Below are 26,401 nucleotides of genomic sequence, written 5' to 3' on the forward strand. Positions count from 1 at the left end.
TCACTAATGAGAGTCACGACACACACACACACACACACACACACACACACACACACACACACACACACGCGCGCGCTTCTAGCCTAATGTATCATTTTTGAGAGCCAGCATGTGAGCAAAATCCTGAAATGCTGAAGCGCACATAGTTTCTTGCTGTTGAGCAGGAAAAACCCTGAACTTTAAAACCAGGCTACGGCACAGTCGGATCTTAGAGAGGCCAGCTGGACCACCTCTGATACCTTCTGCCTGTTGTCAATGTGAGATTACCAAAATAACATCAATGCCAAAACAGGGCTGAACCTAGCCAAAACAACAGACATCAAACCATTGTCACACTTTAATTTGTCGAGCATCTGCAGGACTTAAAAGGAACGTTGTCTTTTATCTTTCTAAAAGAGATACACCAAAGATCCATCTGATGCATGAGTAAAAAAGCATATTTGAAAGGTTTGCTAGTTTGCAGAGGCTTCTAATTGAGAGTAAGAGTTGTGGCACTACAGTTTTCAATCCAAATAAACATTTAAAATCCATTTCAAGAGCTCAGTCCACTTCTCTGCTGTTGAACCACAGGTTCAGTGCATTCAAAACAAACCTCGCTTTACCAGTACTTTGACTTTTGACAAAACTTTTTGGTGATTTCCTACTTTGGCATTAATTTGCCATAATATAAGTTCTCTTTCTATGTATGGAGAATGTTTCCATGGAGCCAATCAAATCTATGCATTAAGTAACATTAACTTTTACTTATGAGGCAGATTGTTTTTCCTGCTTAAGTCTCCTTCTTATTTAATTAACAAACACAAACACGTCTTGTCCTGCACTTTAGCTTGTTGAACAAGTCACAAACAAATATTCACCAGGAAATGTGCACCGCTAGCATCAGTTTGCAGGCTCGATAGCTTATTAGCTCCTCACCAGCAGCACATTCAACACCATATAAAGTCTGTTTACGTGCTGGTATTACAAAATAAAACTACCTGCCTGATGTCTACCCGTGACATTTACTACAGCGCAAACTGTTTACTTTGTCTCTCGTTTCCCTGTCAATCATGCAGACAAGGCCCTCCAGCCAGCTGAGACGGAAAGGAGCATTTCTGAGATTTCCCCAAAGGCTGTTCTTCCTTTTAATAATAAATCAACTACACATTTAAACAACATGTTGATTGGAAGGAGGGATGACTGCACATGATTTTGGGTGGCCATCTTTGAAGCCTCCATGCAGTGAGTTTGTGATACTCAAAGATCTCTGGTGGCGTATTCCTTTAAGAACGTAGGGCGCTGTCCATGGTGCTGATCTGACCCATCACTCTGGAGTGGACACATACAAACTCCTCAGAAATGCACTGATGTTAGCAGGTGCCACCAATCACTAGGCCAACACAACATAAACACAAACTAAACTTTCCTCTTAGTTTAGAATATTATGTCAGGTGTATGAACTTGAGTTTTCAGATGTCTATCCAGATTATTATCTTCTGCACTTAGGTTCTCCTTGTCTGAGGTTGTATTTAGACATGATAGAAGCCCAGCTTTTAAAGGCATTTTAATAAGTCACAAAACTTGGGTTGTACTTAATAAAAACCAAAAACTATCCCAGTAATTAGTGACTAAAAGATCATTATCTCATCTCAGCATGTTCTGCTCAACAGTTCAGAAACAATTTCTTTACATATTCAATTATTATATCTACAAAATAACATCTATTGTATGTGGAATTGAATGCATTCCAACCTTATCTATAACATAACAGTATTTTACACTGCAAAGCACCGTGAGTCTGGTAATTTCTCCATTTTGCCATATTACTTTAACCTGAATCATCACATAGTGAAAATTAACTCTGTTGAGGAACTTTATTTCAACACACACCTCTTATTAAGTTAGAATTCATAATTCATATATCATGCTAGTACAGCCTTTTAGAATTCATAATCCATCCATCACTGTTTTCAGCATGATGTATGGATTATACCCCTATGCTGTTTCTATAGTCGTCCATACATTTGCATACTGTAGCTCCTGGGGAACAGGATGTTCTGACTGCCTTCCCCATCTTAATGCATTGTGCCCTTTTCTATGAGGGCTAACATTCATTTGCATTCATATCTGGGCTCCATATGCATTTTTACCCAAACCCAAATTACTCTGCACCATATCTCTATGATATATTGGTTTAAACCCCTCCACTGTGTTCCCTTAAATCTTCTAGCTCTCCCCAATTTCACACAATAAAAGTCTTTATGTTGACGTGGACACGCCCCTCCTCATATTCACCACCAGTGCACTTCTGCTGCCTTCTGATTCTTCTTGGCAGTCTAACTTCCCTCTCCTCTTCTTACCAGTCTTTAGAACAGTGGTTCTCAAATGGGGGTACGTGGAGGCACTCCAGGGGGTATGTGAGTTAAAAAATAAATATATTTATAAATAGCATCCATTAAAAATAGTTATTTAATAAATATTCAATACAATATAAGTGTATGTTCAAAAACTTAATTTTATATATTCTATATTAAATCAGAAACTGATGTTACAGCGCTGTGTATTACATCTTTTTTTCAACCAAAAATGATTTTGCTCTGGTCAGGGGGTATTTGGTTAAAGAAATATTTTGCAGGGGGTACATCACTGAGAAAAGGTTGAGAACCACTGATATAGAAGACAGCCTTGTCCTGACTTGAAAAAATAATTCCTGGATACTGGTGGGTTCACTTTTGAATCAAGCCAGTGCTTTGGATGAACCTTTCAAAACTTGTAACTCATCAACTGGCCTCTTAAAATAAATAATCCATACAATCCGTATTATACTCTGGTCTTGCCGATAACAACACCTCCATGGAGCTCCTCTCTGACTTAATAATGCATGGTGGGTACCAGAAAGGGACCAGGAGACCTGATGCCGTGTAACTGTGTGCATGTGTGTTGTCTATGTGTTACACTCAGGTCCCAGACCGTGACAGCATCCCATTAGCCGAGCCAATCAGCAGTTATAACCTGGTTTCCAAGGTTACAGCCGTCTCAGTCACTCCCAGTAGACAGAGGATGGTGCTTGTTGGGAAATCTCACTGTGTGTGTGTGTGTGTGTGTGTGTGTGTGTGTGTGTGTGTGTGTGTGTGTATGTGTGTGTGTGTGTTTGTATGTTGCACAAACGGTAAATAACGATAACAAAAGCAAATAAATGTCTTGTTTCCATTAATTACTATTCAGCAACTATTCTGAATAGTAAACCAGAAAATAACATGATAAAAAGAGTTAAAAAAAAACTAGGAAATAAAACCCTGTGTATGGTGGTACTGCTTCACATCTAAAATGATTCATGTTGGCTTTATTATTCAATTTTTTCACCCACATTACTGTGTGTGGCAGCATTGCATTAATTGCCTTGTGTCTATGGTAAAGAGCCAGGAGGAGAAAGAGGAGTAGGTAGAAGATCATTTTTGTTCTTTTCTGTAGCAATCCCATTTCCATTTTCTCGTGCATTAATCTGTACATGAGATGGATGCCAATGCACTTGATCTTTCAGCAGTACTCACCCTCCGGTCTGTACTGCGCTACTATGGTAACGGTCTGTCCTGCATTCTTCAGAGCTGCGGCTGCCTGCTCATGTGTTGCACTGGACAGGTCCACGCCGTTCACCTACACACACACACACACACACACACACACACACACACACACACACACACACACACACACACACACACACACGCACACACACACAAACAAACAACGCACACATTAGAGCTCTTGCCTTGGATCAATAGTAATACATGTATAGTCACAACAGCCCAGCATTGAACATTGTGCATCTTGGTAACACACAGGTGACCAGTCACGTAAATGTGTGCATGTGTAGTACGTGTGCACTTTGTGAAGGCTTGTTTAATGCTTAAACTCATTCCATGTAAGTGCTTTCATCCTCATACAGTCACAGTCATTCTGTAGGGATTAGCATGGCCTCCAGAGTATGAGGACTAAATCCTGATTGAAGAAAATGAAAGCCATATTTCACCTTCGTGGAACACAAAAAACAGCTTCAACACTCACTGGTGATGTGCAAAGAAAATACTATCAGTGACATGAAACGTCTTTAGACAGTAGAAACTGTGAAAGATGCATCGGATCAAATTCAGCTTCAGGGAACATTTCAGTTATTGTGGGTAGTGACTCCACATCAATAATGTAGAGAGGAAATAAAGGTTGTAGAGGAAAATAAACAGACAGGATGACTCCCCAGATAACCTTGTATAACCCACACAGTAATTATGGTAGGATTTAAGTTATTAATAATGACGGTAGTGCTTGTATTATACATCTGTGTGTATTGTTTGTAATAGTCTCAGCTCGTACCGACAGGATGCGGTCTCCCTTTCGTAGCTCCCCACAGAGATCAGCTGGACCTCCGGCGAGAATGAAGGAGATGAAGATTCCCTCTCCATCTTCCCCTCCAACAATGTTGAAACCAAGACCCGTAGACCCCCGCTGTAGCACTACCCGCCTGGGGTCCCTGGAAGAAACACAAATTAAACACACACCCTGTGATGATGGCATTCAGCAATCAGTTGTACAGTCATCTTCATGTAGGTGCATTTGATCCATCAGTGACAACTTAGGTAGCAACAGTTGCTTTTTCACTGCTTAAAGTTTCGCTGGTGTGTAGTTGTGAAACCTGTTTAATCACAGTGTAAGATCCAGTGACAAGGAGGAGTGTTTGAAAAGAGGAATACAGGGAGGGATTTCATCATTTAATATATTTTACTTGCAACATAACTGCAAGTAAAATAACGGTATTTAGCAGTTTCTGTAGTGTATACATTCTAATGATTTATAAATGTATTATATCTGTGTTACAAGCCTATTGCTTAGTGATAGATGGTATGTCTCATTGGGAGGAAAGAGCATTTAAAATTAGGATCATTCCCCATCATGACCAGCAGATGTCAGTATTGTACTGTCTCTGTTTTGTTCCACCACCGCAGTTACTCAAACACCTCTAACTCAGGTTGTATCTATACATGGTTTGATTCTTTAAAATCAACCTGAATGCCTCTTGGCAGTGGCAGTTGGATAAGCAGGTCGAACCAAAAAAATCAAAGAGTTGAAAACTCTTTGACTGAAATGAGGGATGCACCAGCCCTGACAGATCCACTTCAAACACACTTTCTTTGTGATACATATTCTGTGTTACACAATCAGTTGCATTCATTATGGTGGGCTGGTGACTAATTTTTTTTATTCACAGCAATCCCTGATCTCATGTTAACTTCCATAAAAAAGGCCTCACTGAGTCAGTGTGGCGCATTAATAGATATTACGTTTGGTAAAGTGAGAGAACTGGGAATCGGTTTCGACAGATAAGAGTTAAGGTAGTTCAGGAAAAGTTTAATTGGTTGGCTCGACAGCACAAAACCACAAATCCTGACACTTCTCACCTGAAATCTGTTGAGAGAGAAAGCGGACACTAATAAGTGTCTGCTTTACACTTATTAGTCCAATTAGTCTTATTAGTCCTCTATATTTGCATCAGGAAACTAATCAGAGAGCGAAAGAGGAAAAGATGAAAGAGAGAGAAACAAACATAGTCACAGAAAGAAGAGGAGCAAACGTCAAAATGACCATCCTGCAGTCGGTTTGAGGCTTATCAGATTTATTATGACCAAAGCCAAATGATTGGCCCAGAGGGTTATGATGAAATGAGTAATATTCTCGTAACCACGGTGACGCCTGTTGAATGACGAGGTGGGCTGTGATAGGCTGTAATCCGTCCATTAAAATGGATTAAAGACAGTAGAGCAGCACTGAGAGTGTATCTGTGTGTGTGTGTGTGTGTACACATGTGACCTGAGTTTACACGGCAGACAAAATTTGCACTGCCATCTGCCTTTTACTGCCAAACACACACACACGCACACACACGCACACACACGCACACACACACGCACACACACGCACGCACACACACGCACGCACACACACGCACGCACACGCACGCACACACACGCACACACACGCACACACACACACACACACACACACACACACACACACACACACACACACACACACACAGCAGCAGCAGAGCGAGCAGCCGGGACAGAGGTCACTCTGTGTATTTTGGGCTCTCGAGGGACTCTGTTTCCTAATCTGGTGTTCCTCTTTGCCACAAATGTAAGTACTCAGAGGGGGACATGAGACAAGCAAAAAAGGACAGGAGAAAAAAGAAGACTAAGCGAAGATCCTGTAAAAACAAAACAGCTTGATTTACATTATCCTTTAAACAGTGTAGATAATAAGAAGCAGGAAAAGCTGTTGGAATTTACTCAATATTGATGAATTTGAAATTTTCTTTGGTTGACAGTCTTTGCAATAAAAAGTGAGACATTCATGTCATTGTTAAAACAAATAACTATGTGGTTCGGTCCTAAATGACCTGAAAGGTTTCCTTCAATTTCAGGCTGCTCACTGATGTTATTGAAGATAAGTTACATTATATCGGGTAAAATATACCCGACGTTAGTGATGGTGTTACTATTTGTAACGTTAGTGTTCTAGGGTTAAACCTCATCAAATGCATTAACCTTTGGGGAAGTTAACAAAATCTATTTAGGGACCAATTGCCCAAAATAATATCCTGTTTAGTAATAGAATGGTAACGATAAGAAGATGCCAGACTCCTTTTAGTTGAATTTAATACTAACCTCTCAACTCATATTTTCAAAACCATAAAACATGTCTTGATGTCGAAAGTTTATCTACATATTATGTTTCTATGTAAGCATGTAGTTCAACCACATGGGATGGTAAAACCTGAGTGGGGTTAAGTGGCAATCAGAGAAACACATTTTGCTAGTACCTTCTGAAAGATGGGCGGGTGTTTTTGTGTGAAGTCTCACCTGGGGACGTCGTCGTCTCCGGTCATGGCCCTGGGCAGAGGTGAGTATCTGGGCGTGGTCAAGGGGGCGGGGCTTACAGACTGGCTGCCGCTCATGTAGGGGCTTATATGGTTGTCTGGATGCGGGGAGTACGCTGGAGGAGCACATACACAATATTGTTTTTTTTTCACCAGATGGTCAAACATAAAACATCATCCCATTGTTGTCTTTTTAAAGGCTGAATGTGTCCCATCATGTGCTGTTAGTATGGTTCTTAATTCGATGTACTGCAGATATGTTGAGAGACGGTGGTGTGATGTACACTGTTTGAAAATGTGTGAGACTCAGAGTGGTGATAAACAACATGTTGTTTGGTAAAATGCTGATTTGGAGAGGTGACAACTGGCTGTAATCCAGTGGTGAATTCAACCAGTCTGACGATCAGACTATTATATAACTTGTCTGGGTGATGACATCATTATATATTTTAAACCGAAACATATAATGTTTCAGACCAATTTAAGTTGGAAGTACTGGAGTATTTTGTTTTTATTTTCATAATGCATATTAAGATCAGAGTCTTTTGTTTAGGATGCATCTTCAACAACAACATCCTCATTCAAATGCTTTCAGGTAACTTCAGAACTGTTATGTTTATACAGTCAACCACTAGTAAAAATGTTATGTTTAATGTGTGTGTAATACATCTTTATGGCTCCAGCTCCTTGTGACATTCAGCTCTCAAGTCAAACATCTTTAGCAAGGTGTGTTAAACTCTTCCCTGAGGGTAATACATGTTATCATGACAAGTTCCTCACAGCTAGGGAAATGTTGAAAAGTCTACACCTTTTACCCTCACTCGTATACTGGCGACAATAATATGCTGACACCATTTTTGAGGTATTTTTCATTAAAAAGCAAAAATCAAATTACAAATTCACTCTGTCCCCCTTTACTTGTACCTCAACAGCTACTGAACATGCTGCACTGACTGGCTTCTGATGATGGTGGTCTGGAAATTAAAGCTCACTGTGCTGTTGCATTTCTAGAAAGAGTCTCTGCAGAAAAGTCTGAGAGTAGATGTGTGCTCTTTTTCAAACCCCATCCAAAGAAAAAAATCTCTGCCAACAGCTTTTGTTTCTCGCTGTTCTTTATAGTTCGACACCATCTGGACCCTGAAATGCCTCTTGGATGCAACGATGTGTGCTACAATCACCAGAACATCATTTCACTGCAAGTTGTGTCTGGTGTTGTGAATAAAAAGTCTCTGCAGTCTTGGAGATGCATGATCCCTCAAACCCGTGTTAGGAAATATATCATTGCATTATGGGTGAATCTTGTATCGAGAGGTGCATGTGTATTATTAACATATTAGTACTTACAATTAGTGACGTCGGGCGGAGGGAAGTTGTCATTGATAAAAAGGGAGGTGTGTTTGGCCACGCGGAGGTAAACAACGTCAGGAGTGGACTTCAGGGCGGCCACTGCATCTTCATGAGTCACCTCATCCAGACAGGAGGCGTTCACCTGGAGACACGTGACGTCCAGATATGCATTAACACGCAGACAACACGTAGACAACGTTATGTGCATGCCAGAGAGCGAAACAATCATACAGTGTGGATGATATCATGCACATGTAGCAGACATGTGCCATGGACTGCATATGTCTCGTAAAAATATATTGCTATACATTAACTTAATGGAGAAAAAAAGAAAGAAAAAAAAGAAACATGCACTTTATTAGTCCCCTTGGGGAAATTCTTCTCTGCATTTGACCCATCCCTGGTTAGGGAGCAGTGGGCAGCCCTTTGAGGCGCCCGGGGAGCAGCTGGGGGTTGGGTGTCTTGCTCAGGGACACTTCGACATGTGAGCTATGGGGGGACTGGGGATCGAGCCGGGGATCGAGCCGGGTACCTTGCGGTTTCGGTACGACCACTCACCCCCCTGAGCTACAGTAAAGGGCTTTACTTATCTTGTATGTATTTATTTTAATGCTGAATGGGTCTGCAGCTGTATTAAAGCACCTTTAACAGGCAGAAGTGTAACAATCTGATACAATCATACTCTTGTCCACTGTCTTTCTCTATTAAACCTAATTTAGTTTTAGAATATAAAAATCCAGTATAGGTAATATGAAAGGATCTAATAAACAGGTGGCACATTTTTGTTCAATTCTCTATTCTCTCATCCGACATTTTGGAATGTTACTGTGGAATATTTACATATCTGGTTTTATTCTGGGAAAATACTCTTAGTTGGCATTCTAAGGAACATTTCTGACACATGAATTCAGTAAAAACATTTCATGGCATGTAGAATTTGGTGCTATTAGCGATGTTCATTACCTACATGGGTCTAATCAACCTGAATTAATATTCTAATCTGAGAGTTGTTCATGCACACTTCTTCTGTATTACTTCAATCAACTACAATCTGCGTACTAGACTTTTACATGATAATAAGAAAACACTTAATGCAACAAAGGGTAATAAAAAAGGGTTTCTTACAGCCATAAGTTTGTCCCCTATCTGCAGTCGTCCATCTTTGTGTGCAGCCCCTCCCTCGATGACCTTAGTCACGTATATACCGTTGTCACCCGGGACATGTTGGTTTCCATGTCCACCTGCTATGCTGAATCCTAAACCTGGGAGAAAACATCAACGGGTCATATGTTTGTATATAACTACTGGGTATCCTGTGGATGTTCACATTGTTATACATTTGTATTTGCTGCAGTGCTGCATTTTCACATCCGTGGGCCCTTTTACCAGTTCTGACATTTAGATATATTGCCTTGATTCACTTTAATTACAGGGTAGTCAATTCAATTAGGTAAACTACAAACTTTTATATATTCCGTAGCTTTCCCCACTCAGTCATACTTTCTGCATCAAACTCTATCACTGTCGGGCACCAGTTGATGTCTCGTTTCTTGTTTCTTTCTCATGCAGACAGAAAGTAGAGGAGCAGGAGAAGCACGTCAACGCCCTCAAACCACATCACGAAACAAGTCTGTTTTATTACATTCAGACCCGACTGCATGTTCTCTTCACAATGTGTAGTGTTTTCTCACCTTTGGGCCCTTTGACCAGCTTGATATCCATGATTCTCTCCGTGAGGCTCTTCCTGCGTCGTATGCATAGTCGGACCAGACCTCCGGCCTCTTTCAGCGCCTCCACAGCCCCGCTGTGAGTCACGTCTCTGACATCTGTGTCATTTACCCGCACTATGCAGTCATTCACCCTGCACGGCAAAGTCACATACAGGAAGAAAGTTGCATATGGAATTTATAGTGACAACAAATGATGCACTGCATTTCCTGGACATTTTCTCAAATGTTAGGCTTTCACTCTGAAATTAGAAGTCCGTTTGGGAGACATGTATCTGTTACAAAGGAAGCAAAGTGGGAGGAAGCTGCAGTCAAAGTTTATTTTGTTATCATTTCACTTCTTTGTGAAATAGCTGTCAGGTGCTGGTGAAAGTGCCTTGCTCAGGGGCACATCAGAAAAACTACATTTAATTTTCCTCTGAACTGTTTTGATATGTTTCCTGTGAAGATGCTCTCCATTCCAGTACTCTTTCCAATTGTCGACTGAGTTTGTTGGGTTGTATGTGACTAGTTGACGACTGCATTGCACCTCTAACTTCAATAATGTCATATGTCACGAGGTTGATCACTGTGAAACTATTTGCTTGAACATATTGCTGTATTTTGAATGTGGCTTTCAGGGTTGCAGCTTTAATAATGACTTGATGCCCATCCAATTTGCCCTGTCAGATTTAATATAAATGATGGATTTACAATTGTTGTTACAGACAACACAAATCAGCTGTGATCAGTAAAGCTGTACTTGCATTGTGAAGACTAAATCTACATATTGTGAGGATTTATCTTCTATCTGGCAACTAAAAGCTGGTTCCAACAATCCCAGTAATTCAGGGTGTGTGTGTGTGTGTGTGTGTGTGTGTGTGTGTGTGTGTGTGTGTGTGTGTGTGTGTGTGTGTGTACCTGAGTCGCCCATTCTGGGCAGCGGCCCCTCCAGGTATAATCTTGGTGATGAAAATAGAGGGGTCTTCTCCGATATGAGGGTTATCAGTCCCTCCTGCGATACTGAACCCCAGACCTGAGTTACCCTACACATGTAAACAAACAGATGTTTGAATGAAAGAAAAGGAAACAACATTCGAACATACGTATTGGTTTTAGAAGATTATTTCTAATGCCATAAGCTTCAATGACAAATGTATCTGCCCTGCAAAGGACTCATCATCTCTCCATCAAGTAAAACAAAACAAATTAAAAAAATATATATATATATAATACTGATATTTTAAGTCATGAATAAACTTAAAATGTCACCCGGACAGACAGACTTCAGTAGTTTAGGTAAGAAGGAGATAACCACGCTGGAATTCTTCTTCTTGCCAAAATGACCAAGAAGCATCTATTAAATACGACATTGTCTAACTGGCATTCATTGCAAAACTACAGCTCCCAAATTTGTATTTCTTACAAAAGTATCACCCAGAAAAACATTATGGAATGCACTTCTCTCCAGATATTGCTTAATATCAAATTACGTGTAATACATAGTCTCTGTCAGTTGGAGGCATTACCTGGTGAGTGAAACAGACAGAAAGTAAAGGCTGTCACTGAAAGCTAGGGAAATGTCTGTGCCTGTGTTTGCGTGTGTGTCCATAGTATCCTTAAAGCAAATCCAGTCAAGCAGACAGAACCAGGTCACAGGAGAATAGAGGGAGAGAGATGGAGAGAGAGAGACAGAGCCTCGGGGCGACGGAAAGGGGAATATAATGAGTGAGGGAGCATGAGGACGAGGAAAAGAAAGTAGGGAAGGATGGATGAGGAACAGAGAGGACGAGGAAATAAGGTCAGCAGAGCCGGACAGTGGTGGGACGAAGTAAAGGAAGAAGATAATGAGATGAAGGAGAGGAGAGAGATACATGGAGGACAGCTGACATGGAGCAGATAAAGGTGTTCTGACTGGTTTTATAAATGTGTGTTTTTTATCCTTTGGATGAACATTATTTAATTTAATTTGCAGTTAAAAAAAAAGACATTTCTTTTTAAATCAGCAAACATAAGAAGATCAAAAGTAAGTTTTTGACAGTGGAAGAAGAACTCATTTAAGTACAGGTAGACATTAATTAACATAATGTTGTAGCTTAACAAGAGTGAGCCAATTTTAGATACTTTGTATACTATTGGGTAGTTATGAAATATTTCATACATTTCATAAGCATGTCATGTTTTTTTATGTAAAGAGTTACTCATATAGTACTAGAATGCAAATAATCAAGTAATATCAATGTCAAAATACCTCAGTAAAAAACACATGGTCTTACTATAATACATGTTTTGTGTTTCCCTGAAACATACCATAGCAGATTAACTTACCGAAACAACATTTTAAAAAGGTTTGCTAGATTTAGCCCTGAATACACCATTATTTAAATATCTTTCCATGATTTTTACTGCACACTTTTAAACAGGAAATCAAATCACTTACAATCCAAACTTTGTTTGTTTCTGTGTTATTCTGTAGCTTGCGGTAAGTGTGAACTATCAACAAGCTATTGTTTTGTATGAACAGATATGAAACGTAAACAGAGTTATGTCTAATGTTGCAAGATTTAGTATTAACTGAAAATATATTGGTACACTTGATACATATATTTGGCAAATATGCATTGACCATATTGCCTAAATGACCTTGAGCTCTTGTTTTAGTTGGACTTACAATAATTGGTTCTAACAACGAACATTTTCTGTTAACTTGTTTGAATATCACAGAAGAAATAAGTTCAACCTTCGCATGTTTTTGTCTGAAAACAGGATTTCTCTGTGTGTTTTAAATAGGCACTCAACATAATTTCTGCTCTCAACAGCACTAAGGATATTTTTAGTACAAATCTGGAGGACAGGGGTCAGGCCAAGCAGATGGAGTTACTGTCCCTGGGGGGTTGATTTAATAACTGATTACATCAGAGTTGATCAAATAAGCATGCACTTTAGAGGTGTTTTTATTGCATGGTAGTCTTTACCCGCTCCAGCGTGATTTCCTCATATTCATAGTCTGCTTCTGTTCCATTGACCTGTCAGAGAAGAAGAAAAAACATGCGTGTCAACTATGAGTAAATATAGAAAGCTGTTCCCTGTAATGGACACTAACATGCTCATTAGACTGTATTGTAAAGCTTTTCACGTTCACAATGTATCAGCAATATTTCTCTCTGTCAGGCCAGTTGCTTTTAGCAGGTACACCGTCCTCGCAAGTTGCATTAAAGCCTTCATGTTTATCACAGCGTCATCACATAACTCACATAACTGTCTCTAGACCACATGCAGGTGCATAAAATATTCTGTGACACTAAATATGCCACTTTTCAACACCTATCAGCATTCAGCAGTTGAATTGGAATTTTCCTTTCCAATTCTAAAACAGAATGTGAGCGGATTATTATCCATAAATACAAATGGCAACAAACATCAGAATTATAGAAAAGACAAATTAGACATTGGATAATTTATGAATGACGCATGAATCCCAAAAGATTAAACTGGTAATGCGTATTAATGATGATGTACCCCTGACGTCATATTTAAGAACATCCCTGCTGAATTACCCACAAGCCAATCAGGACTGCCTGAACTATAAAACATATTAACATCCAGATACCAGAACTGAATGAACAGCACGCAGAAATAAATCCGATCTGAGCAGACTTTATATATGTTGTGTTCTAGTCCATTTAAACTGGGAGATGAGTGTCTTGTTCCTGCTATGGCCGCTGTAGGCAGGCAGGCACACGCACGCACGCGCGCACACACACACACACACACACACACACACACACACACACACACACACACACACACACACACACACACACACACAGTGGTCGAGTGGCATCCCAATGGCCCATGTAATCCCCTTGGCTGTAATCTGTGTCTCTGTGCAACCAGATTAGTTTAGATTTTGAATTTCTGTCGTTTCAAACAGAGGGGCACAATCTTCCATCAGCCACAATGTGCAGCGTGTCTGTAATCACCTACAATGCATTGAATACATATTCAGTCTGGATGCACACCTGATTAAAGGCCACATTAATTTACTACAAACATAACACATTGGATTATTTTGGAAAACAATTGAGGACAATAATAGCTTTCTGCCATGTTAAGGTTCCAATCCCTACAAAACATGTTTGGGACATTTCCTGTTGAACAGATTTTAAGAATGCATGGTGAAAATATCATATTATAATAAATAGCTTTTACTTTTATAAGCACAATAGGCAGAAACAGCCATGTGCATATGATGTGTTTAAATAGATTTTTCTGTTTTAGAACGGGGCCAATATGCCACCTTTGCCACCTTTATACATTCAAAATATGTATTTATATTTATTTGTATATATTACATACATTAATTACACTTCTTTGGAAGAAGAAAGAATTCAACAATTTTTCAAATTTCAGTGACGTATTAAGATAATTCCACATGAGAGAAATCATTTTGTCTTTCTCTTATATCTCAGTTCAGCAGGGAGTTCAGCAGGGAGTAATTCAAAGTAATTCAAAGTAATTACATGATAAACTTATCAAACAATAACAGACACTGATTCTCTGTGGCAGCTGGCTACCAGTAAAACGACATCTGGATCCATGTAATTCTGGACACAGCTTTCTGTCTAAATCCAGGACGCTGTTATCACTATTGAGCATTTTTCGATTGGGGAGAAATATTGAAGTTACCAAACATTGAGAGTAGAAGTTCCAGAAAGTGCTTTACACTGTAAAATAACCGTTTGTTTGTATGGCTCTTGTCTTTTTACAGAGAAGTAATTATTCACAAAGTTACACAATAACAGTAGATGCTACTAGAATGTAAAATCAATTAGAAATATAGCTACATGTCTTGCAGGAATGGAAACCTTATAGATTGGATCAATTCAAATGTATTAGTAGCAACACTAAAATGTTATAAATACTCCTGATTGAGGCCATGTCTGGGCTTGGTACGTATTTTGGAGCTCATCCTCAAAAATGTAGCAACGCATAAGAGTAACATAGAAACCACCTGTTGGTCTGAATGGGCTGCTTTATTTTTCTTCCATATGCTTCCCCTGATCAAAGTGTTTGGTAGTCTTGGCAATATGGAATCGTTAAAAGAAAATCAAGTTAATATAAGAAGTAAACATTTTATTTGGCTGAGCCATTTCCAGTACACACCTTTTTTCCTAAAGGGAAGGTGAAGTAAACAAATTAACTTATATTCTGAAACAAGAGGCATTTTCATCGTGACCACCACAACACCTCAACAGAGGTCAACCTTAAACAGCCATTTACTACGGTGGTGTGTTTGATTTGAAGTTAATGCATAAGGAAATCTCCATGTTCTGTGTTACAGTATCCAAATTCATCTACAAACACCATTCACCAACACCCCAAAAAGCAGGTGTCCGTGGTACAAACACAACTGATATCTCATTTAATTCTTCTCTTGAATGTCTGTGATTTAATCTTATTTGGCTTTTTTAAGAACAAATCTTCAAAAGGTGCAGTAGTAGACATTGTCTCCCGTGTGCCACGCGTGTTGTAGGAGAACCACAGGGCACGACGTGAAGATGCTAAAGGTTTGGTTCACTATGGAAACATGGCGGGGCAACAAGGTAGCAAAGACCCGATCCTTTTCTAGATATATACGACTCATTCTAATCTAACAAAAACACAACGATTCTAATTTTCAGGTAAATATAAACTGAATAGAATACACATATTAATATTACATTCCACTTCTGCCAAAAGATACACATGAATGCGACACATTGGTTCTTTAACGATGGAATCATATCAAATCCAGAATTGGCCAATGAGATGTTGAAGTATCAGCGCGGTGCAAAGTCCACAGCTGGGTGGAGCTTAACATTTCATAGACAACATATGTGAACCAGTACTCACGTATGGGGGGGTGTCGATGCTGTCGGTGTTGACCACCACTGGAGGGGGGTTGGCCTGCAAGAGAGAACAGCGAAGGGATTACACTCTTGATATTGTCACAGAACCAAAGACATACAGCATTTCACCAAGATGCTGTTAACTGTAAGAAACACACATAAACACACAGAGTTATTGACTTACTCGTCTCATGTTTTGGTACAGCATGTTGAGTACATCTGCTACAGATTACCACGGAGCGACAGCATCCACCACATGACATACTGCACAGCCCTTATTTTGGACAATATCAAAGTACCACATTGAAAACCGCACTGCAACGTAACAGACTGTTTTATAAAGCTGTTACTGTGCCTTTAAGTACTCTTACAGTCACAATTCAGTACAGCCCCACAAACCCTAGTACTCACTATACATTTTGATTGCATTCTAATGGCCTGTTTTGTACTCTACTACCCAGTACTCTCTATCATTTTGTTTGAAAACCTCATGTCCTGAATTAAATGTACAGCTCAGATCAATCTAATTTGATCAATTCCAAACATTTGCTATCTCCAATGTGCTGTCTACTCCCTCCTTCTTCTCTCAGTTCAGTCTCCTCTTTCTCCCTGGCCTCCTTCTAGCGTCCAGGTCTGGACAGTTTGGGGTTAAAGCAGTGGCGGATGATTGACATTGTCTTTCCTCTTGCTTCCTACGCGAGCACAGGCGATGCTAGAAAGAAATAGCCACAAGGTGTTTCTTTCTCCATGTATTTGTCAGATGAGCACCAGCCCCCATGTCATCAGTCCACACTTTTCTCCACCTGTCTCCACTTTCGCCCTCGTCTCGTCTCACTTTCTCCTCAGAGAATATTTAATGCTCGCCAGTCCAGCGTCTGCTGCTTGAGAGTTCTCCATCAAACCAGCAACGACCAAGCCAGTCCATGTGAAATAATCTGAAGCTCCAGCTCTTGATCTGCGCCACCCAAAAAAAAGTTCCCAAACAAACCGGCTAACCAAACATCAAACAAGCTAGCCAACCAAATGGACAGTGCTCCTAGACTTCACTTCACTGCATCAATGTGCAACAGAGCAGCAATAGCATCTATCCCTCTGAACTAATCTCTACCTCCCTCATCCCTCCTTTCCCCCTCCTTTATCTCCTCACACACACACACACACACACACACACACACACACACACACACACACACACACACACACACATTATCTCACTTCATGTCTCTCTCTCTCTCTCTCTCTCCACACCACATGTCAAACTGTCTGTCAGTCAAGCTGACAGGATGCTTGATCCCACACGGGAACAGAAAGAGAGAGAGGGGGGATCAGAGGGATTATGCTGTACGTGTGGTGGGAGGAGTCAAATGTGCCTGCTCAACAACAGCAATGTGTAGCAGAGGGTGCAGACAGACGCACCACCCAATCGCCTTAAAACCACAGACATGAGTGAAAAAGATGAAGGAATAATGGTGGGAGAAGAGACATGGAGAGAGTATCAGAGAATGAAAGAATGAATGAAAGAGGGAGGTGGGTAGATGTACTGTAGAGACAGTAGAGTTCATATTGAGGCGACAGTAAGGGTTGTTCTGTGTATATGTGTGTGTGTGTGTGTGTGTGTGTGTGTATGTGTGTGTGTGTGTGTGTGTGTGTGTGTGTGTGTGTGTGTGTGTGTGTGTGTGTGTGTGTGCTGAAGATACTGACTGTGATGCATTGAAGATGCAGCTGATGCTAACGTCACATAATATACCTTCATGCTGACTTCACAGAACAACTACCAGCCTAAAGTTAACCTGTCTGTCACTCACGGTCCATTGGCTCTTAAACTTTACATGACTCCGTCACCATCGTGACAGCAGCAATGTACAAAATACACACAACCTCTGTGTGTCTTTGTATATGTGTGTGTGTGTGTTGTGTGTGTGTGTGTGTGTGTTTGTGTGTATGTGTGTGTGTGTGTGTGTGTGTGTGTACGTGCGTGTGTGTGTGTGTGTGTCATTTACACAGCCACAAATCCAGCTGGTGATTCCATTGACACGCCATGTCAGACTGTACGCTTATGTAACGTCAATATGTGTGTGTGTGTTACATGAAAAGGCCAAAAGAACAAACGTGCAAATATAAACAAACAAGCACTCACACACAAATACACAAACAAACAAACACACACACACACACACACACACACACACACACACACACACACACACACCATTCATATCCACACAGTGTTTTGCTGCACTATGCAAGTGATTATTAGTTGTTACATGATTGCTGGTACATCAGCTGTGTGATCGTGGCACTGTGGCCTGGTTCTATAATAAGCACAGCTTAGAAAGAGTTCCAAACCACTCCTTGTTTTTTCTCATTCGACAACGAGACGAACAGGTGCTTTCATCAGGTTGCTAAGAGTGTGTGTTTGCGCAGGGTGCTAGGTCCAGCTTCTACACCATCATTATGATAATCTAATTAACAAATAACAAATTAATCTTGATTTGATGAACAGAAATCCAGAAATATCTGAATGATGCACAGGAGCAAACCACATTGTGCAGAATGTCTAAGAATATTGAAAGACTTAATTCAAAGCTTTAATTCTTCAACGTCTGACCTTACTTGGTTGAGACTTTGCTACTTTCGCTTTTTATTTAGAGCACAGAAGGGCAAATGCTAAGATGTCCATACACACAAACATACTCCACTCCTAATATCACTGTCCACTGTCTTCCTAATGTGCAGTAAAACTCCATTTGACTAATGAGCTAATCAGATGGAGCGCAACTCTAATCAAATCAGAATGGTTATGAGAATCACGCTAATCAGACTACCAAACCTGCTAAATCTGATAACTGTACAGCACAGCACAAGGACGACTCGAACAACGGTTAGTGCTGCAGGAATGAGTCCTAAACAGACATTTTTATACTTCCAGTCACCTTGTTTCAAAGTCAGTGTGTTTGAGGTAAGATGCCTGATATGCGGTCTGTGGTTAACACAAGCTCAATAGATTGCTAACTCGGATGGAAAAGTAATAAAATCCCATTGGCTATTTCGTGGAGGCAACCAGGGCAATGCTAACTTCCGATGCCGGCCGTCTTGCCTGCAGCACTCAGTTTATAGTGAGAACAGTTTATACAATACATACACCCTGTCTTGTTATTTTGTGATGTTGTCTCGATAAAACTCTCATTTAAGCCCAATCTGCTTGGTCTACTAGTTTCAAACATTTCTGAAAATTACTTTCAGCAAGGGTGAGTCCCAACATGACACTATAAATACAATGCAATTCTGTAGACAGCTCAGAGAGCAACTTTATGTTCAGAACAGCACTGAAGCACTTCAGGCTGTCAGCGCTTCACTTAAAGGGCAGTTTGTGGAATAAGTAATAGTGACACAAGTAGGAAGTGGAATACTTAGTGTTTTCTTAGTGTTTACTATGTAGACATCTCATCACATGGTGATATTGTTTGTTTGATCGAGACATTTCTCCCCTTCTCTCTTTGTCCCATCATTCCTTTAGTGTCTCATCTATCATGACAAGTATTGATTTCAGGACTACCTTGAACATTACTGAAATATGCAATCAATGTGGCTATATAGAGCGTGTGTTAAGTTTCTCAATACAGTGCTATTCTTTCTACTTTTTTGGACTGTAAGTTCTTGTCAGATGTTATGATAGTAAGGACAAATCCAACAAACACTTGAACAATTGCTAAAAGTCTAGTTATCTCCTGCCCTGCAATTATATTCTATGTTTATGTTTAGAACGATAAGGTTAGGAAAATAAGGCAAGTTTCTCACTGAGAGAAGAATTAAAGGTGACCTGTTTTTGATTTCACATGTGCAATAGGACCCTATAGCCTCAACTGACCATCACCCTGAAACTGCGTGAGGCATCTCCTTTAATGCCTGGAAAAGGTGTATGACCAAAGTGTTGATGTACATATCTTGTGCTAAAAGTGAAACATTTTCAAACTTTTAGTAGGTTATCAGGACTTAATTCCTTCATTCTGCAACAGCTCTTTTAGTATCAGAGGTGGATGCTAAATAGTTTGTTAAATTACCGCCTGCTGCTCTCTGCTAGGAGCAGTGGCCTAACACTATCTACTGTATATGCATACCATCCAGCCATCAAACCTACCTGCAGATGGGCCTGTATTTGTGGAAAGTGGTGTATAAGCGGTGCGTGTGGGGATGTTTCCAGCGAGTGTGCGGTCCAGATATACGTGTCATTGGGCCACGGCCGGCCTCCAGCCTTGCCCTTGGCTTTACTCTTTGTGGGACTCTTCTTCACACTGTCCCTAAGGTTGGGGAACTTTCCTCGGGAGCCCCTGGTGGCCAGGTTGGTTGGCAGTGTGCTCCATCCAAAACCGCCCAGCGCTGAACACAGGGGGAGCTGCGGCGAGTGAAACGGGTGGATAGACAGCGACTGGGAGGCGTGAGGAAGAGGAGAAGGGCAGTGATGGTGGTGTTGGTACTGCTGGAACAGCGAGTGGTGACTTGGTGAATGCAGCTGCATCTGCTGTTGTTGATGGTAGATCTGATGCCTCGATTGTGAAGAAAGCAGGTGACTTGGCGAGGCCGGTGGATGGTAGTGTTGTTGGCTTTGAGAATGAGGCTGCAGCTGATGGTGACTCGGTGACAGGTGAAGCTGGTGATGACTCGGTGATAGGTGAAGCTGGTGGTGGCTCGGTGATAGGTGAAGCTGATGGTGGCTTGGTGATAGGTGAAGCTGGTGGTGACTCGGTGATAGGTGAAGGTGGTGGCTCGGGGATTGAAGCAGGCGATTTGGCGATTGTGGAGCCAGCTGGTAAGTTGGAGATGGTGGAGCTAGCTGACGACTTGGAGATGGTGGTGATATGTGGTAGTAGCTGGGAGAGGGAGAAGGAAGCAGAAGTTTTGGCGTGTGGCAGCCATGTTTCGGCGAATGGAGATGCTGATTTGGTGAGTGCAGCGGTAAAGGCTGCAGCTGGTGATTTGGCGTCTGTATTTGCAGTAAATTCTGGTTGTGCTTCGTATGAGAGTGGCTCTTTCCTGACTTGGCCTTCCCTTTGCCAGATTTGCCCTTCGCCGCGCCACCGCTGGGCTTCTTGGGGCTACAGCAGAATTCATGACTGTGGAAATAAGTGGTCATAGCTACATATACATATAAAAAGAGGCCACAAAGAGATCTTTTTGTGTCGCTCTCACCACATCGTCTTCTTTACAGGGATGACAAAAGGGAGTAGCTCCTCAGAATCACTTGTGTCCGAATAATGTAGGTCATGCCTCTCCCAAACAACCAATCCTCCTCTGTGTCCGGTGCAAAGTTGGTAATCTTACCGATCCTCTTTTTCTGTGTCCAAGATCACTGGAATATCAGACAATTTAAGTATTCCTGTATAGATGTTGTTTCCATTTCCTCTCCCCTTTAGATTAGAGCATCAACTAGTCCTGGAAAGCAAAATAATCCTCCTTGGGTGTGATATCTTTAACACCACTCTTCTTGGCTTTCTCCACTTAGTAGCACATTGACCCTCATACCATCTCTCAGGTTTACAGGGTCAGCAGTAGATTAAAAGGTGTGATCCAAAGAAGAAGCGGAAGGACCACCTGGACAAGTTGAGCCTCCTTTCAGTCCTGCTTTCTCTCAGGATGTCTCTCTTTCATGCGCTCCAATGGAAGACTTGTCTTCTCCGTGATTACACTCCACTTCAATAGTCAGTCACTCAGGGTAACTCACATTGTCCACCTATGTTGTTCGCACGCCGACTTTGTATCTGAAGTGTTGGTCGCTCTGTAGACGATGCAGTTTGATTTATATATTCTCCCCCAAAAAAGTAGAACGAAAAACAGGAGTTTACTCAGGTTGGATTCCTTTGTTTGAATTCTTGTGTTTTCAGATTCATGTTCATTCTTTTCATCCAGATGGTTAGAAAAGGTTACACTTTCCGTGTTGTCCTTCTTTCATCTTGTCTTGTTTCATCTTTCTGTTATCATGATTTGATATTAGGCCACATCTCTCTATGCACAGTTCTCAGCCTCTCATCTTTCTATGCTGCCTCCCTCTCTCAGTGTCTGTCCCTCCCTCTCTCTTCAACTCTCTTCCCCCCCCCCCCCCTCTCGATCTCTCTTTCCTGGACTAGCCAATTAGGGGCTTCCCTGGACTCCTGCACATGACAGCAGCCAGGCATGACTAATCGATAGGCGACCAGGGACAGTGATACAGCGATGAGAGCTCAGTCAGTGTGTGTGTGCAATGAACAGAGAGCTGTGATTGGCGGAGGTCAGTTCCTTCCATCAACCTTTGTCTTGTTATTTTAAAGCATCCCAAGGCAGGCCGGGTCAGCTGGAATAGTGTATGAAATGCCTGCTGCTGTGTGTGTGTGTGTGTGTGTGTGTGTGTGTGTCTGTGTGTGTGTGTGTGTGTGTGTGTGTGTGTGTGTGTGTGTGTGTGCGTGTGTGTGTGTGTGTGTGTGACTATATGCATTGGCCTATTTCCTTCTGAGAATGTGTGCTTCTTTGCTTGAAGCGTCTGTCTCCAAATCTAATCTTTGTTGGGGTGGAACAGGCATTTTAATCTGCAGTTTCTAACAAGTCACCACACACACGCACACACGCACACATGCACACACACACACACACACACACACACACACACACACACACACACACACACACACACACACAGACACACACACACACACACACACACACACACACACACACTGTCCTCCACGTATAGTGTAGATCTTGTGTTGATTGGGTAAAATAAAAAAGTCTATGCAGGAGCAAAGCTGGCTTCACAGTAAACTGCAAATGTCTCTCTTCTTTTGGTTTCTATAGAAACTCAATACTTCAACCGCATTGTATCCAATATTTTTGTTCTGCTTATGTAGAAAATGCTTTAAAAATGATCATTTCTTTTAAATGTATCCTAATGAAAAAAAAAAAAATATATATATTTATTTTTTTAAACTACCAACATAATTTTTTTTAAACTCAGGTCTTGGATTGGCACTGGAAAAATAAAAATAAATAGTTAAACCATTAATGAAAAGAAATTGATTGATTTGTGACATTGACTTGTTAGTTATATTCATTCATATTCATATTATTATATGGGGGCTGTGTTTAACAACAGCAAAAATGTAACATTTTCAGTTCAAGGCAATAGGGGATGAGTAATTGGTATAACATTTTTATTTTGTGGTTGAAGTGCTCCTTTAAAACCACAAGTCATCAGAATTTCTCCAAACACTGATCAATTAATCCAGTGGTCAGGCAGCCTTTAAAGTATTTGTTCATTTAGTCACACGGAAATTACTAAAAGTGATGTGCAGAATGCTCCCTATCAATTTAATTATAGCTGTTGGCTTCTTACAGCTGGTATTTAAGAAAGAACAGTATATGCCATTGGTATATACTTAGAGCTGGACACACACACACACACACACACACACACACACACACACACACACACACACACACACACACACAGATAACTAACAGCTATGAGGTCTAAGCCTCTATAATGTCAGTAGATATATGCCACAACTCGCCCCAAACCAACCTGATAAGAGAGAGAGAGAGAGAGACAGATAGATAGACAGGCAGAGGAGGGACATTAAGAAACAGCGCCCATGTGGAGATTACAAATAGATGAAAAGATGGTGAGGGTGGTTGAGAGAAAGGCTGTTAAAGCCACCCAGTGTGTGTGTGTGTGTGTGTGTGTGTGTGTGTGTGTGTGTGTGTGTGTGTGTGTGTGTTCCCTGTGTAAAGTGCTGCTAGCGCCGCAGGCCAACCGCTCAGTCAGGAGAGGATGAGCAAGGAGAATAGGCTGTTAGCAACACAACGCTAGATGAAGCCATCACTAATATAGTGCTGCAAGGGTTGCGGTGTGGGATAGTTGAAGACGAAATGAAACAAAGATAGAGAGAATAAAAGAGTTCAGCTTCGGGTTGGAATTTTACTTGAGTAGAAGAATTCAAAATACTCAACTCTTATCAGCCAAAATCCTGATTATAATTTTAGTGGATGCTATGATTTATATATCCATATCAAAGGAGAAAACATTACCCTCAAATATTGTGATGTATGAAACCTCTGAGTCAGCGTTCCCACACCGCATCAAGCGCCACTTAGTTTTCTACCCCCACTCCCTTTTGACACGGTTCTTGGAAGAACTCTTAAGAAACACATCAAATCAGTCCATCAAGCGGGCACTCGTCAATTCTGTAAAACGGTTCGTTTAAATTCAATCCTCATTTCATGTTCAGTGTGAGACTGACCCGATGAAGTTTAAAAAAACAGGAAAAACATCTTCATTTATTGAGCCTTTTCCACTACTCCACTTTATACGTGTAATGGATTTTCAGTAGTTTAGTAAACCCAAACACATATTACATCTTTACAGGTCAGTCTGGCCTGTAAGTGAGCCCATCCCCACCCAAAAACTACACTTGTATCATGCTGTTGCCTTCATGTCTTAGTTTTTTTTTTATACATTATACATACATTTTATACATGCATCTTTTCCCAATTCCCCTGTATGCCACAAGAAAATATTGTGATGCTGAACGTCCCCAGCAGGGGGCCTCAGACTCCACAGACAGGTGGAGCACTGATGGGAGACACACACACACACACATACGTAATATCCCCTCATCATTACTGAGTTATTGGTTTCAGCTGTCTGATATCATCGGCACTGATTGCCATCATGTATGATATCGTGCAAAGATACTGCAGTACTGCATCTCACATCAATGTCTAGCAGACTCCTGGAAGGGATGACAAATGGTAGGAAATGCATGCACACAGGAGAATACGGGCTTTTAATCCAGTTTGAGCACAATCAAAACACAAAATGATGCACTATGGGATAATAATTCAATAAATCTTGAAGCTGGGGTTCGGTTAGTTGGTTGTTTCATGTTAGTATCATTTTTGATTCAGCGTGATGCTTGTTTCGGTGAACTGATGTAGAGGGAAACTGCATATTACTCTAAATATTGTAAACTACATGGTTTCACCTCTATTGATTTTTTAAAATACAAACTTAACTGTTCCTGACTGAACAAAATTAGTCATACGTAAATGGACACCGACTGACTGCATAAAGGCTGCAGATACTCTGAAGGTAAAGACCATGAAAACACTGCATTTCAACCCAGCAGAGCTCTGGTCTCCATGGATCAGACATCCGAGGTTACAGCCGGAGATGTTCATTATCATATATCACACCAGCAGCCACACACAACACGGCAGAATAAATCGCTTTTAATTTACAGCGTCTGTTATGATTATAGCAGGGATTTGTTTTGGGGGCGAGGTTGGAAGGTGATGGTGTGGTGTGAAAGGCAGCAGAACTGACATTATGATTGGAAATAATGTCAGTTTGGATCATTTACATTTAAGATGTGTTAATTCATATTCTATGTATGCGGTATTAAATATATCAGATGAGATAATGTGGTGAGAAAACAAGTCTTTTCAAAATCACTGATCCTCTGATTGTAAGACGGGCATAATAACCATTGAGCCACAGTCACAATTGATTGCAGCACTGACTTTACTAAATATATTGCCCAACTGCGAGGGAATCTGCAAAGGAGAGCCCAGGCAGGTAAACAGTGGGCTAATGTCTGAATCTTTGGTCTTTATGTTTCTAGTTTATTGAAGAAATACCTTCAAATAGGGTTTATCATCCAACAACCTTCACCAATGATTCAAACATAGAGAAATATTGTCATTATGTATGCGTTATTATGCTGTGATTTTACTGGTCCGGCCCACTTGAGATCAAAATGGGCAGCATGTGGCCCCTTAACTAAAATGAGTTTGACACCCCTGCAGTAACTTCCTTCACCACAAATACCTTCACCATAAATACTCTGCTTATCCAGCTTTTTTAAGTTTTCTTTTTTAGATGAAGGTTCGAGGAGCGCCAAGAGACTCAGAAAATATGAGTCACAGCTCATTAAGGGATTTTTGTTCAAAACAAGGTACTAAAAGAAGCAATGCTGTGTAGGGCTGCAAGATAATTTGATACATTCAAACACTTTACTGGTCCCCTGTGGAGTTTTCTTGTCATGATGTGTCACAAAAAAACTCCTACCAGACCACACAGGTCACCAAAAGCATCTGTGTAAGCACACTGTTCCCGACTGTATGCAGTCTGCCCAACTACATAAGGGCCCACAAATACCACTGTGACCACAAACTGCACCGTAGAATTGGGCGCTAAATTGTAGAACTATGTGAAAAGATTTTTAGTCTTTTTAACTTCCATAAAAAGAGCAGAATAAAAAGATCTGTGGAGTGTAGTTCTTGCAACAAAACCCAAGAACCCAAGCCTGCTCATGCTGTCCACCACCAAAGACATTCTTAGTCAATTTAACACTCATACGACTTTGTCGACTTATTGATTAGTTGATTTATTTGACATATCTGCAAAATACACACAAATAATCCCTCAAAGCACCACTGTAAATGTTGCTTTCACCAGAGATGGTCTCTGGCAACTAAATACAGAGTAGACTAAGACCCAAATGCACTTTATCACTTTAATA

The 26,401-nt window shown here is 40.8% G+C and overlaps 1 protein-coding gene across 1 annotated transcript in view; it reads right to left on the reverse strand.

Moving 5' to 3' along the window:
• The window catches only part of LOC306739104 (discs large homolog 1-like protein), a gene marked incomplete at its 3' end in the record, with an annotated part of 68,668 nt that overhangs the window by 22,498 nt on the left and 19,769 nt on the right, over nucleotides 1–26,401 (reverse strand). The window contains exons 3-11 of the mRNA XM_079221056.1: nucleotides 15,856–15,909; nucleotides 12,936–12,986; nucleotides 10,882–11,006; nucleotides 9,946–10,115; nucleotides 9,380–9,516; nucleotides 8,252–8,396; nucleotides 6,891–7,023; nucleotides 4,348–4,504; nucleotides 3,531–3,633 (exon numbers count right to left, since the gene is read on the reverse strand). Coding sequence (XP_079077182.1) covers nucleotides 3,531–3,633; nucleotides 4,348–4,504; nucleotides 6,891–7,023; nucleotides 8,252–8,396; nucleotides 9,380–9,516; nucleotides 9,946–10,115; nucleotides 10,882–11,006; nucleotides 12,936–12,986; nucleotides 15,856–15,909 — 1,075 coding nt within the window. The remainder of the gene's footprint in view (nucleotides 1–3,530; nucleotides 3,634–4,347; nucleotides 4,505–6,890; nucleotides 7,024–8,251; nucleotides 8,397–9,379; nucleotides 9,517–9,945; nucleotides 10,116–10,881; nucleotides 11,007–12,935; nucleotides 12,987–15,855; nucleotides 15,910–26,401) is intronic.

The sequence above is a fragment of the Taurulus bubalis genome, assembly GCF_910589615.1.
Source record: "Taurulus bubalis genome assembly, chromosome: 7".
Lineage (NCBI taxonomy): Eukaryota > Metazoa > Chordata > Actinopteri > Perciformes > Cottidae > Taurulus > Taurulus bubalis.